Source organism: Hemitrygon akajei, chromosome 31 (assembly GCF_048418815.1).
Source record: "Hemitrygon akajei chromosome 31, sHemAka1.3, whole genome shotgun sequence".
NCBI classification, from domain to species: domain Eukaryota; kingdom Metazoa; phylum Chordata; class Chondrichthyes; order Myliobatiformes; family Dasyatidae; genus Hemitrygon; species Hemitrygon akajei.
The window spans coordinates 9368903-9382855 of record NC_133154.1 but is presented as its reverse complement, the minus strand read 5'-3'; the positions used below and the strand labels follow the sequence as shown (position 1 = coordinate 9382855).

Here is a 13953-nt window from a genome sequence, read left to right as displayed (position 1 = left end):
CCAGTTCATCTAGACTGGAGTGCAAAGGGCCAACATTTTACAGCACTGAGGTAGTTCTGCCTTTCTTAGAAGACCGTTAACTAAGGCCTCACCTGCTTACTTGTGTAAAAGATCTCAAGGCAAGATTTTCAAGAGATGGGAAGCTATTTGTCCCCAGTGTTCTTGCAATACACAACCTTTGTGCAGCGTTAGCATTACAGCTTGGCCAATTATCATTTGATGTTTGGGGGTGCTTTCAGAATCAGGTTTAATATCACCAGCATATGTTGCAAAATTTAACTTTACAGCAGCAGTACAATAAAATGCATGATAAATATAGAGAAAACAAAACTCTTGAGTGTGTGTGTGTGTGTGTGTGTGTGTGTGTATATATATATATATATATATATATATATATATATATATATTCATACACACACACACAATAAGTACAAAAAAAAAATAAAAGATGCATAACTCAGTATATCGGTTGTCATTACCTGTATTATAGTAGTGGTAATGATTCAAAAGCAGTTAATTGCTCCGATGTGCTTTGCACTATTCTGTAAGGTATATGGAAAATGATTTATAGGGTTTAGGTCGTCACTTTTAGTTCACAAATATTTTAATGCATCAAAACCATCTTAATTTGCATCAGTCACTTTGTAAACTGGACATTTTTTCCCCCATTCTTAATACAAATTAGAAAATTTGGTAATGCCACATCACAGGGAGATCTCCCCTAGTTTCATAGCATGAGTTGTGTAATGTTTGTGCTTGTGATCTGTGCTGTGTTCTAAGAAACTTTACATATAATTGTCGCCCTTTTCTGTGTAACTACTTTATTCTGACTCTACCATAACCCTCTAAATTACAACTGCAGGAAAAGTTGGCAGCAGGTGCAGATTGATGCCAGGAAGTCCGAGTTGCAGTGTATGCGCACACAGGCTTCTTTGTGTCCTATGAGTTGTACCTCTTTGCTGGGGGAAGAATTAATCTCTGAATTCCATATGCATGTTTTAGCTTTCTATCTCATCATACCAGACAACAGCAGAGATCCTGTTTTTTGAATCTGAGTTGTGATTTTAATGAAATGAGCTAACCATAATTGGAAAATTTGTGTTTAAATCTGAGTCAGCTGCTTACTTTGTGGGTTTCAACAAAACACAGTAGGAAGTATTACTGATGCCTTCTTGCTGGTCAGTGGAATGTTTTTCAAAATAATAGAAATGTTATTAACATGGTTAGCTTTTAGTTGTGGTAAGCTGACATTCCCTGCAGCAATGCTCACATTTTTAAGCTTAAAATATACAGAGAACCTTTGAATTTGACTGCCTTGGCTAAATGGAAAGATCCTATCTTTCATGTAGCACGTGCTTGCCTGCGGTATTTGCTTTAACAATGGTGACCATTGCAAGCTGAATTTATTTTTCTGGTGTATTGTTCGCGGTTCCATGGAATACTCAACTTTGCTTTCCTAAAAAGATCAGCTCTCTGCAATGCAGTTGTGAGGCAACAAGCAGGGTAACCCTTTATAAAGTGAAATGGAAAATGAGACTGTTTGATTCCACCCATTGCCATACCATTTTTTAAAATCCCGTTTTGGGTTTGAAGGTATTGTAATAAGATCCAGTGTATTGAATTCAGTCAACATCTGTACTCCTTATTAATGTCGGACATTATGGTACTTTTTTCTTTTCCATATTCTTAAAGAGTTTTCAGACTTTTATAATGCCTCAATGACTCTGAAAGGCTCAAAGTGAAGCCTTTTTCAGTCCCACTTAAACTAATCCTTCCCTTTGCTCCACTACAGAGTGAATGCCACAGAGCGGAGCAATGCTGACTGAAGGGAGCTAGAGTGGGAGGATTAACAGATGGTTGTTGGTATTCAGGGAAGGACATATTGGAGAGAAGGAAGAATGTCAGTACAAATTCCTAGCTGAGGGCTCTGGATGAGGGTAATGTTGGCTAAGAGAAAGCTGGATCTTGAAGGAGAATGCCATATCGGAATGGCAGCACACAGTAAGACAGACGTAGTAAATTCAGCAGAAGTTGTTAAGGATTGGAGGTTGATATAAATATTAAAATTCCAGCAACTTAATTTGTCAGCATTCAAGAGCATTGGTTTCATTGAACTAAATGATATGCAAATCTTAAACTGTGTTTTAGTTATTGAATATGAGAAGCAAATCTAGTTTCTGGCTGCCATGCCCCACAGCTGTAGCTTCAATCTGCTCAACTGAAATGTTGTGTTATTCCTTGCCATGCCTCTGGTGCATCAGGCGGTAACCTTGTTGCTTTAGCATTTTTGTCTGTTTTTTTTTTACAAAACTAAGTTGCTAGCTTGAGGCTCAACCCTGCACGGATAAAAAACATGCAAGAAGCCAGCTTACTTCGAGCCCAGGACCACTCATCTCAAAGTCCAGTGCTGATGCCACTGCATTGCTGGTTGGGTTCTGCTCACCTGGAAGAGCATTGGTTAAATGCATGTCTATAAGGCCAAAAATAATGCTTCATCTCCAAACCTACCTTAAAAAAAGTCACTTCAGCAAACCTCTCACCAGAAGATTGCTAGGATTCTCAGAATCTTGTGCTTCTTTGATAAGGAAAGATTTCTCAAGTGCTGCATTCAGTCCACTGACTCATTACGAAGTTGTATGACTAATGCAACAGTATCGAGATTATCCCACTGCTGACACGCACCTGTTAGAGTATAAAATTGAGTGTGTAAGATATGAATTGAATGCCTATTATATCACTGAATATTACAGAACAGAATAAATAGAGTTTAGAGCCGTTGCAAGTGTGCACCACGTGCAGAAAAACGCACAAGTAGAGCAATGACTTGGTGAAAAATACGAAAACTTTAAAATTCAGTAAAACTTGGGAGTTTTACTCTAAAATTGCAATGAAAGGCATTTGCCTCTTATAGATTAGACACTTGCAAACACAGCTTGACAGCAGGCTACATATTTATAATTTGGAAGATTCTTGAATCACTGGAGATTAGTTTCATACTGTGACGCAGTTTTCCTGTCTGTTGCTTAATCTTTCTCAACAAAGTGTCCGATTCAATACTGTACCAGTACTTAGCTTTCATAAGATCGAGAAACTTGGTTAAATCACTGAGTCTTGGAATTTCTGATCACCTGCTGTTTATTTCATCAGTTGAAACAATGAACATAAAGTGTTTAAGTTATCATATTTAAAAGCCAATTCGACTTTTAGGAATAATCCCAATGTTTTGTGTGACTATTTTTTTAAATTTTTAGCTGAGCATAATTTTATCTTTTCATTCTAATTTTGTTAGCATTATTTCAAGCAGTTGATCTGGGCCTGTACTCAGTAGAGTTTAGAACAATGTGGGGGTGGGGGGTCTTCGAAGTTCAATTCTGCCATCAGTAAGGAATTTGTATATCCTCCCAGTGGAATGCGTGGGTTTCCTCTCAGATGCTGGGTGGTGTAGGTTCGTGTGCCAGAAGGGTCTTCCATCCTTTATCTAAATAAAATAAAATAATTAACTAAACCTTAGTAGAATGGGCATAAAGAGGATGTTACCAATAGCGGGGGAATCTAGGACCACAGGGCACAACCTCAGAATGCAAGGGCATCCTTTTAGAATAGAGATGAGGAGGAATTTCTTTATCCAGACTGCCGCAAACAGCTGTGGAGGCCAAGTCATTGGGTATATTTAAAGCTGAGGTTGATGGGTTCTTGATTAATAAGGGCGTCAAAGGTTACTGGGAGAAGGCAGGAGAATGGGCTTGAGAGGGTTAACAAATCAGCCAGTGTTGAATAGCAGAACAGATTCGATAGACTGGCGAAATTCTGCTCCTGTGTCTTATTTCTTGCACTTGCCTTGTACACCTGATACATGCTGATAGGGGACCTTTCTGATTCAGTTATTTATCAACTTTGATGGTTGAGTGACCATGTCCAGTGATTTTTGTTTGTAAATTAATTTAAAAATTGCTTTAAATTTTGAGTTTTAAAATGTCAAATGTATCTTTTCAGGTTCAAAATCGATGCAGGATGGATGGGGAGGTGGTGATCGACCTGCTGTGGCAAATACTCGTCCCCCAAGCTGGGAGGAAGATGATGATGGGCCAATGGGCTTGTGGAACAGTACTGGAACTCAGGAGAGTAGTTCACCCTACAACTCCTCTAACTGGCCCGCAAGTGGGAAGAAAATGCACAAGGTATGAAGGGAAAAAAATCGTGGTGATAATCCAATTGTAAAACACTGTATTGAGACCACTCTCAGGTTGGAGAAGCAAAACCTCAAATTCCCTCTGGGTAGCCTCCAACCTGATGGTATGACGTTTTTTCTAACTTCTGGTAATTCAAAGTTCAAAATAAATTTATCATCAAAGTACATATGTGTCACCATGTACAACCCTGAAATTCATTTTATTGTGAGCATTCTCAATAAATCTAATAACCATAATAATCAAAGAAAGACACACCAACAGTGCAGACAACTAGTGTGTATAAAAAAAAAACAACAAACTGAAAATACAAAAAGAAAGAAGTAATAATAAATAAGCATGCAATAAGTATCAAGAACATGAGGTGAAGAGTCATTGAAAGTGAGTCCATAGGTTCTGGGAACAGTTCAGTGATAGAGCAAGTGAAGTTATCAGGAGCCTGATGGTTGAGGGGTAATAACTGTTCCTGGATCTGGTGGTGTGAGTCCTGAGGCTCCTGTACCACCTTCCTGATGGCAGCAGCAAGAAAAGAACATAAGAGTTTGTCCTGAGTGGTGATGGTTCCTGTGATGGATGCTGCTTTCCTGTGCTCAATGGTGGGGGTGGGAGGAGGCTTTACCCATGATGGACTGGGCTGTGTCCACTACATTGGTGTTTTCATAACAAGCTGTGATGCAGTCAATAGACTCTGTCACTCCTTCTCCCTCTTTTTTTTAAATTCCTCTTTCTGGTTCATCCTTTCTCTTCTCACTTGCGAATTACCACCCTCTGATGACCCTTCTTAACTTTTTCCTACGTCCCACTCCTAACAGATCACTCCTTCAGCCCTTTACCTTTTTCTACCTATCACTTCCCAGTTTCTCACTTCCCTCACCTGGTTACACCTACCACCTACTACCCTGTGCTCCTTCCCCTACCCTCACGTTATTCTGGCCTTTTCCACTTTCTTTTCCAGGCCTGATGAAGGGTTTTGGCTAGAAACGTCAACTCTTTATCCCTCTCTATAGATGTTGCTGACTTGCTGATTTCCAGTATCTGCAGAATCTTTTGGATATCTAAAATATTGCCACAGTTTTGGGAGCCTAATTTCAGTCCACTTGGAGACAGAAGCTGAGGCAACCTCTTGTTTTGCATGTTGTTTCTTATTGTGCCATTTTGATCTACTTTTTAGTTTGAGGCATGTAAACAAATAGGTAATGTCTATGAGATTTAGCATCAATAATTGATGGCATTAGTATGTTATCAAATGAAAAGGAAATCTAGCAATTGTTTGAGAGTTGGGAAGTTTTGGGAATACATCAGGTTTGCTGTCATCTGCAAAAAGTTTGAAGTAAGGAGATATTAGATAATGTAACTTGAGTAACGTAACAGAGAACCTCCCTGTTGTATTTCAGGTTTTCAGAGTAACGAGTTTATTTTCCCCTTTTTGTGGTCGCAGCAGCTAGGCAACACTCACAATTAGGGTGGGAAATGATTTAACGAACCAAAGTATGTTTAGATGCACACAATGAGATTATGCAATTTCCTAGATAGTGCATAGTTAAAATTTTGTATGAAGATGGAATTGTAAGTAATGGAAAACAACAGTGAGTAATAGCATTCCCTTTCTTTGAGAATAAAAATTAGACATGTTTTCTGATGCATTTCTAGCTAAGATAATTCTGTTGTACAGGGTTATGCTGTTGAAAGCATATGCTTGAGTTTAATTCATTGTTTCTTAAATTATATAAATGCACTTGTGAGATTGTCATGCATGTTTTCCTGATGAGTTATAAACTTGGTGGGGTGAATATTTGCAATAGCACAAAGCATGTTTGGCTTTTTGAAGGGTTTGGATCTTTTGTGGTAATTTTATGGTAATGAAGCTTTTCCAGTTTTCAAAATCATTGCAGAAACTAAACTCATTTAAGTTGTCAGATCATTTTCTGTTTTGTGCAGAAATTGTGTATCATCTTTATTCTAATTCACTGTTTCTGATTCATATCTGTGCTGCTAAAACTTACGTAATTTGGATCACAGTACAGCTTGTGCAGAGTTTTGTTTAAATTGATAAGTAGAGAGGAGGATTGCAGTGACTCCTGGACACATACAACTCAAAATGATGAGCTGAACAGTTGCTGATCTGGCAATGAGAGTGCCTGCTCCTTGCAGTTTTCCTTGTAACATTTCTGGGCTGCATCGCCCAACAGTTCGCATGTATTTCGCGCAAGCTGGTACTAAATTGATTATTATTTGTTTCCAGTTAGAAAAGGTTGATTGCAGATGATCTCTACAATAGGGTTTGCATTCTTAGAAAACTGTCCGTTTCTAACACATGGCCTGGCCTTGTCATTTGTGCCTGTGTCGAGAAACAAGAGTTGAAAAATCCAGAGTTGCCTTATTTTCTTTTTCACGTCAATTCAGTGAGTGAATTTCATTCCATATCTCGTTATTTTGGGTAGTGTTTGTGAGCTCTTTTGAGGTGAATTTCTGTAATCCAAATGGCTGTATCATGGGTGTTGCCTGTATTGCGATGAAATAGCAGTTCTAAAGTGATATGGTCAACAGGAAATATGAACAAAGGATGAGATACATTTACGAGTCTGTTTCCCACTAGACCTATCCAATTCAATGCTCTCTAATATTGTATGTTCCACAAAGATTGTCTTTCTTTTCTGTGGACTCCAGTATTGATGGCTTTGCTGCAGCTATGACTGCTTACTTCCAGAAGGTTTTTGTCAAAGTGCCACATAAAAGGCTGTTGCACAAGACGAGAGCATTGTCTGTTAGCTTGTGATGAAAACTGATCATTACACAGGAGGATGAGTCTTTTTTGGGCTAGGAGGATGTAACTAATGGAGTGCACCAAGAATTGGCTGTTCATCCTTGATTATTTACTATCTATATTAATGACTTAGAGGAGAGAAAAGTACAAGACATCAGAGCTTTCAGATGATATGGAAACAGCTGGGAGGACGTGGTTGTTGAAATGAAGGTGCAACAATAACATTGTCATTATATAGCACAAAATGCCCAAAGTTTTTCACAAGAGCCCTTTAAGAAACTGATGCTAAACCACATTAGAAGATTGTCACCAAAATATTAGTTAACTGTGAAGTTAAAATGGGACTGGATGGCTTTGGGATGAATTACAGAGCCCAGAGCCTAGATGCTGAAGCATGACAGTCATTTATGGAGCAATTCAGTTCAAGACAGTTGGGTCAAAATTACAAGGTCTTGGGCTGGAGAAGGTTGTGGATGTAGGTGAGGGTAAGAGCATGGAGGGAATTGAATATAAAGCTGAGCTTTTTAAAAGTTGAGCAATTGATTTGGGAAACCAGTACAAATTAACAAATTTGAGTGTGTAGTGGTACAAAGATTACTCTCTGCTTCTATGTTCTGCTCATGCAGCCAAATTCCAGGGTTGATGGTGTTCAGTTATGTTGTTTATAAAGGTGTATGGTTTAACACTGCATCCAACAGGTATTCTGACTGAAGTATTTTTTTGGCTCACCCTCTCCCTGCTGTGTAAAATTAGCTTCTAGTGATAATGATGTGGTAGTCTGTAGTAACTTTTTGGTTCATTAGGGTAAAAATGTAAATCCTGTACGCTGCATGACAATTTTTTTTTCTTAAAATGCAGTGATAAGCTGCATTGGTTTAAATGTACCTATATCATCCATGATAAAATTTCTGCCCTGTAGTTTCACTGAAATGCATTTCTTTTTGCAAGTTTTAGGTGGCTTTTTCTGCAAAAAGGAAATGAGGTTAGAGAGGAAAAAAACAAATTGTGAAGTAATCCTTTTTGTGACTTAGTCCCTGAAATTAGACAAGACTTAAACTTTCAGGGTACCTATGCAATCCTGGGGATAGGTGGAGAAGTAGCATTGTAGTTAGTTCAAAAAGATTTAAATCAGTTGAATGGTATAATAAAAGACCATTTCAACAACAAAAATTTGGAAAAGAAAGCTTAGAAAATACAGAAAATTCGTAGAATCAAAGTCAAAATAAAAAGGACAGCTTAATGATTTTGACTCAACTGATTTTACTATTTTTCTTCTTTTCCTCTAGAGCTCCATGAAAGGTGGGAACAATGACACATGGATAAACCCTCTCTCTTCACAGTTTTCCAAAATGGGATTACTGGTAAGAGCAGCTTTACTGAATATGCTGAAGCCCTGATGTACCTGCTTTGCCAGTTAAATTTACCACATTAAGCCTATTGCTGACTAGTCTTAGCACTGTAAGCTTCATGTCAAAAAAGTAGTTGTGTGACAAAAAAATAGACTAATGATTGTTGTACGTTGTTGTGCCGTTCAGAACCAAATGAAAATATCAGTACTCTAGTTGCATATTTATTCTCCTTGCAAATTTTTTTCAGTGCAAAATATACAGCAGTAAAGAACCACAAGCTTTGATGTGCAATTAATTTCCTGTGTGTTGCCCTTAATTTTTTTTACCTCAAATTTCACCAGCAGTTCCTGCCACCACCAGTATTGCCTTTAGATCTGCAACTTTAACTTGGAGTCATATAACACAAAATGTAACATACTAGGTCTTGCTGACGCATAAATCTATATAGAAAGGATGAATAATTATGCAACTGGGTGCTTTTAACAGTTCAAGTGGACTAAATACAAGAATAAAATGTTCCAGTAAGATTTGTATAACTCATTTTGTTATTTTTTTATACTACAGCCAACATAGCCTCTATGTCACAAGAGGCTTAGTGTAATGAGGCTTGGTCAGGCTTAATGTTGCAAATTACGCAACTAATCCCAGTGACAACTGACCATTACATGATCTGCAGTTTCGCAGTGAAAATGGCATCAAGTTCAGAGAGTGTGAAATCTTGCATTGGTTCATACTTAATTGATTCAAGTCCCTCGCAAGAGATATATAATTTCTGAACTTTAGCACTAAAGTTTACTGCCATACTCTGTCTTAAAACCACATAAGCCAGCGGTATTCAGGAGTTATGTAGCATAAAATGACAATATTGGGTTACAGCCAGCATTTATTTATTGCTTAATAGTCTTTAAAAAGATTGGGGTTATTTGTATGTTTTGTGGTTATCTATATGAAACTAGAGATTACAGCTGCACATATCAATCCTGATGTTTGATTGGAGGCACTTACTTGGGTTATTTATTTATTTACTTAACGATACAGAGTAGCCCCTTCTGACCCATTGACCCCAGCAACCCCACAACCCCGATTAACCCTAACCTAATTACAGGGCAGTTTACAGTGTCCAATATGACTTTCAGACTGGAGCACCTAGGGAAAACCCACACATTCCACTACAGAACAGCGCCAGAATTAAACTCTGAACACTGGAGCACCCCGAGCTGTAACAGCATTTTGCTAATTGTTACACTACCAATGTTGTTTCTAGTAATAAGAGCAAACTATATATAGAGGACCTTAAATTTCCATGGAGATACTAAGTAGGAATGTTTTAGCAGAGGGTTCTATTTATTGTATACTTGGAATACAATGTCCAAAAGGAGGTGTGCAAGCAGAAGAGGCAAGTCTATAACATTTTTGCTTAGTTACTAATACAATGTTTTAGTCTGCTTATTATTTGATTCAGAGCTGTGTTCAGATTGCTGTTTTATTGTATGTGCATATTATTAGTATATGGAGAAAATAATAAACTTTTTGATCTCTGTATGCCTGTGCTATAAATAAGGATTTTAAATTGGAAATGGTTGGATTTTAACAGGAAAACCTTGTTATTTAAAAACTCTTGAAAGTATTTTAAAACACCTGTTAATGATAGTCTTTTCAGCCAGAGATCCAATTTATCCCTTAATAATTATGTAAATGTTTTCCTCTTTTGCTGAGTTATGATCAAATAGGAATGTGCTGAACATAGATTGTCAGGCATTAATCCTTCCTGTGGTTTTTGAGGTGTGGCTTGGTCAAAAGAAATCTAGCAATAAGGGGCAAGAGGAAATTGGCTTTAACATTTGAATGTTTTATTTGTATTCATGGTATCCTTCCTTTACTTGCAGAGGGAGTCTTCCGAAGACAGTGTTGGTAACAAAATGGACTTAACTGTTGGTGAGTGTTAAACAGCATATAGGCTATTTCAGGCAGAGCAAAGATTGCAAATCTAGTACTTGTGCTAAATTGTACTCTGATCAACCAATATTCAAGTGATAGTGCTAGGGTTGAAAGTTGATGATTGCAATCTTACTGCCTTCTATCCTGAATGATAGATATTATTTGGGTGCATTTCAAACCAGTTGCAGTTCAGTTCAAAACAGAAGATGCTGGAAAGACTCAGGAAGTCAAACAGCACCAAGTCTGGTGCCCTTCCTCGTATAATTCTCTTTCCACAGAATCTGCCTGACCTGCTGAGCTTTTCAAGCATCTTTGGTATATATTTCAGATTTTCTGCATCTGAAGTTTTTGTTTTGATTTTTCGGTCTCAATAACTTGGCTTTTCCTTTGTGTAGAAAACATCAAATGAAAAGAGTCCACAACTTCATCAATATTTATGAATAAGTTAGTCTTCCGCAGTCTGGCTGGCTTTCAAGAGGGGTTTTACTGGCCAGTTATCCATTGAGAGAAAGCCAAATCATAAATGCCAAAGCCTTAGGACACTGCATTCCAGTTCTTGTCAGGCTTTATTAATAAGGTAGATCAAGATGTGACCTGTGAGGAGGTCACAAAAAGTTTACAGAAGGATGTAGATGGGTTGAGCACAAAGGCAAGAAAATGATGGGGAGTTCAAGGTGAGATTGCTTACTTTCATTAGGAAAAATACTTTATGGGTGGCTATTCTATGTGTAATGATAATGTACAAATATGACCATTTAGGAATGCAAAGATTTATTGATATTTAGCTGTGCTAGATTCTAATGGTGTAGGTGCTGGGTAGCCATTTCCTTGGTAGAAATCTACAGCTAGGAAAATGGGCTCAAAATAGCTGCTAATTTTGGGCAGATTTTAAAAAAAATTCAGAGGGCTTATAAACCTTTGAAACATTTTACTTCCAAGAGTTATGAATGTTGAAATATTAAGTATATTCAGGTTGGAACTAATAGATTTCTGGGCATCAAGGGATTTGAAGGAGATGAAAAGTGAACATGGATGCTGATTATTGGAGCAGATTTGGGAAATCTGTATGGCCTACCTCCTAAGTATCTTTATGAAATAAGTATAGAATGTGAATGGAGTCTTTGATTTTTCTGGTCTTGGTAATGGTGTTCTCAATAACTATATACTGTTGAATAATTAATTATGTCCCTTTTGGGGTCAGGTGGGGTGCAGATTAATTGGGGATGTCTCCATAGTTAAGCTTTTGCATTTTTTACATTTATTCTAGGTGGTCTACCAGACAAAAAGCTGGAATCTGACAAAAGAGGAATGAACATGGATTACAATGGAATGATGAGGAAGGATAGATCGGGATTCCGGCCATCAAATTCCAAAGATTCGCCCACCACAGACAGTGGACCCTACTTTGAGAAGGTGAGAACTGTGGTGATTGTCCGTGTTACCTGATGATAGGAAACCTGTGCAGGAGAGTCTCCGTGGAAAAGTTGTTGCACTGGGGCAGTTCCACTCTTGACCTTGGAAGTCTGGGTTGAGTGACACTAATAGTCATTAAATGGGGTTGTCTTTGGTTGCAATGGATGACCGTAACTTCATCTGTGTCTCATCATGTTCTTTGCTCTCCACGGAGCGTTGCCGAAGTGCCTTCCTGGCCATCAGATCTCATTGAATATCTCATCTGCCCAGTCTGCAGGAGCTGATTTTGCAGGCTAGGACCGGCATATTCCTAGACCAAAAGGGTATGAGGCACAATGGCTACCCTCACCTGCTTTAACCCACATGTCAAAACAGTGTATTGTGGTGTAGCCACTGTTGTATGCAAACAGCTAGTTGGAGTCGCAAGTGAGGAACAAAGATGAGTGAGCTGCCCCAGATTGGACACAAGCAGCCCCTTGACTAGAGGTGGTCAAGGGGACACCCCATGCATCCCCAGGAATCCATGCATTCCTGGACACCCCATGCATCCCTGTTGAGACCAACACTAGTGGAGAATATATACATTTATATAAACTTCTCAATTCTTCCATAGATATCTTAAACACATTTTTCTGCTAATCCAAATCTAATGAGATCTGAAACTCGAGAAAATCTGCAGATGCTGGAAATCCAAAGCATGCACATAAAATGCTGGAGGAACTTAGTAGGCTGTGTAGCATCTATGGAAAAGAGTAAATGTCAACTGTTTACTCTTTTTCATAAATGCTCCCTGGCCTACTGACTTCTTCCAGCATTTTGTGTGTGTTGTTCTAATGAAATCAGATTGTGCTTTGGGTCGAACCTGGTTGTGTTCTTCAAAACATTAGGGATTAGACTGTCTTGTGCCAGGCCATTCAGGTTGTACTTTATCCAAATGAATTTTACTACATGTTTGGCTGTGACAACTGTATAAGGTATTACTCAGCCAGGCAACAAAAAAAGGTTCTAAAGATTATTTTCAGTATCAGTGGCACAGTGTGATGCACAATGAGTTTGGGCTGGGATATTGCCCAGGATCAGGAGTGGCTTTTCCACTGTTAGCCTCAAATTTGCCTTGGTGTCACAGACAGGCAATGTCATTCAGTGACGGGATAATTAGGGAGGTTGTGGGGAAGTGAGAGTGGAGATTGGCAGGAGGTGCATGAGGGACTTAGACTGTCTTCAGTGTGTGTAGGTATCATCTGACTGCATCATTTGTGGTAATGCAATTTTCTGCCTGCATCTCTAGGTTGGGTGTGGAATAAAATCCTCAGGCCAGATTTGGATTGGGTGTAGTTATGTCAGGTTTTAATTTTCACTTTAATTTTTAATTCTGAGCACAGCTCTAATATCAGAGAGGGGAACAATCTTGTTAAACAATATAGTACATCAAAAGACATTGGAAGATGTCCTATCACTTTGCCATGTATAGATCGTAGATGTCGGAAATAGATTAGATGACTTCATTGGAGAGAGATAATTGATATTTTGCATTGAAGACTTTCCATCATAACTGGCAAGTGAGAGAAGGATGGGGGGAAGTAAATGATCAGTCAGTGAAATGCAGAAGAAATTAGATGGTATGTGAAAGGGAGAAGCAAATTAACTATAAACAAAGCTCTGGAAATATCTGGGTCATCAGATTTTTAGCTTGTAACTTTATTTCTTTGAAATTAAAGAAAGGATATTAATCAAGTGATAAGGGTGTTCAAATAGTTCTGTGTGAGCTTCTTAGACCCACTACGTCGGAATGGAAGCACCCCAGCCGAATATTATTGTTAGTACAGGTTATCGCTTAAATCCCAGAATAGTACTTAACACACTGCCCCTTTAAATTAGTCGAGCGGTCAACTACTGAGTGAAGCCACAAGGGAACATTATTTTTCTCCTCTGTATCGTTTGCATTTAAGGTAGTTGTTTATCAAAAAGTTGAAGCTCATCATTAGTTTGTACTAAACTTGCTTTTAATTTAAATCTAGAATTTAAATTTTTTGCACAAATACTGGGATTTTCATAGAATATATTTTGAATTGATCAACTCCTCCTTTACCCCTCTAGTTCCTTGTTAGAATTAAATTTATGGTCTGCTTTGTTCTGAGCAAGGTATTTTCTATTTCTCTGCATAATGCAAGTGGAGTGCACTAATTGTTCAGCATATTGATTTAATTTATTATTGAAATACAGCACAGAATAGCCCCTTCTGGCCCTTCAAACCACACCACCCAGCAAACCCTCGATTTAATCTGAGCCTAATCACGGGACA

At 38.2% G+C, this 13953-nt stretch overlaps 1 protein-coding gene across 3 annotated transcripts in view; it reads left to right on the top strand.

Moving 5' to 3' along the window:
- The window catches only part of LOC140719497 (trinucleotide repeat-containing gene 6B protein-like), a 196813-nt gene that overhangs the window by 153374 nt on the left and 29486 nt on the right, over positions 1–13953 (top strand). For all 3 annotated transcript variants that reach the window (XM_073034215.1, XM_073034214.1, XM_073034216.1), the window contains 4 exons: positions 3994–4178; positions 8238–8312; positions 10187–10235; positions 11506–11651. In XM_073034215.1, coding sequence (XP_072890316.1) covers positions 3994–4178; positions 8238–8312; positions 10187–10235; positions 11506–11651 — 455 coding nt within the window. The remainder of the gene's footprint in view (positions 1–3993; positions 4179–8237; positions 8313–10186; positions 10236–11505; positions 11652–13953) is intronic.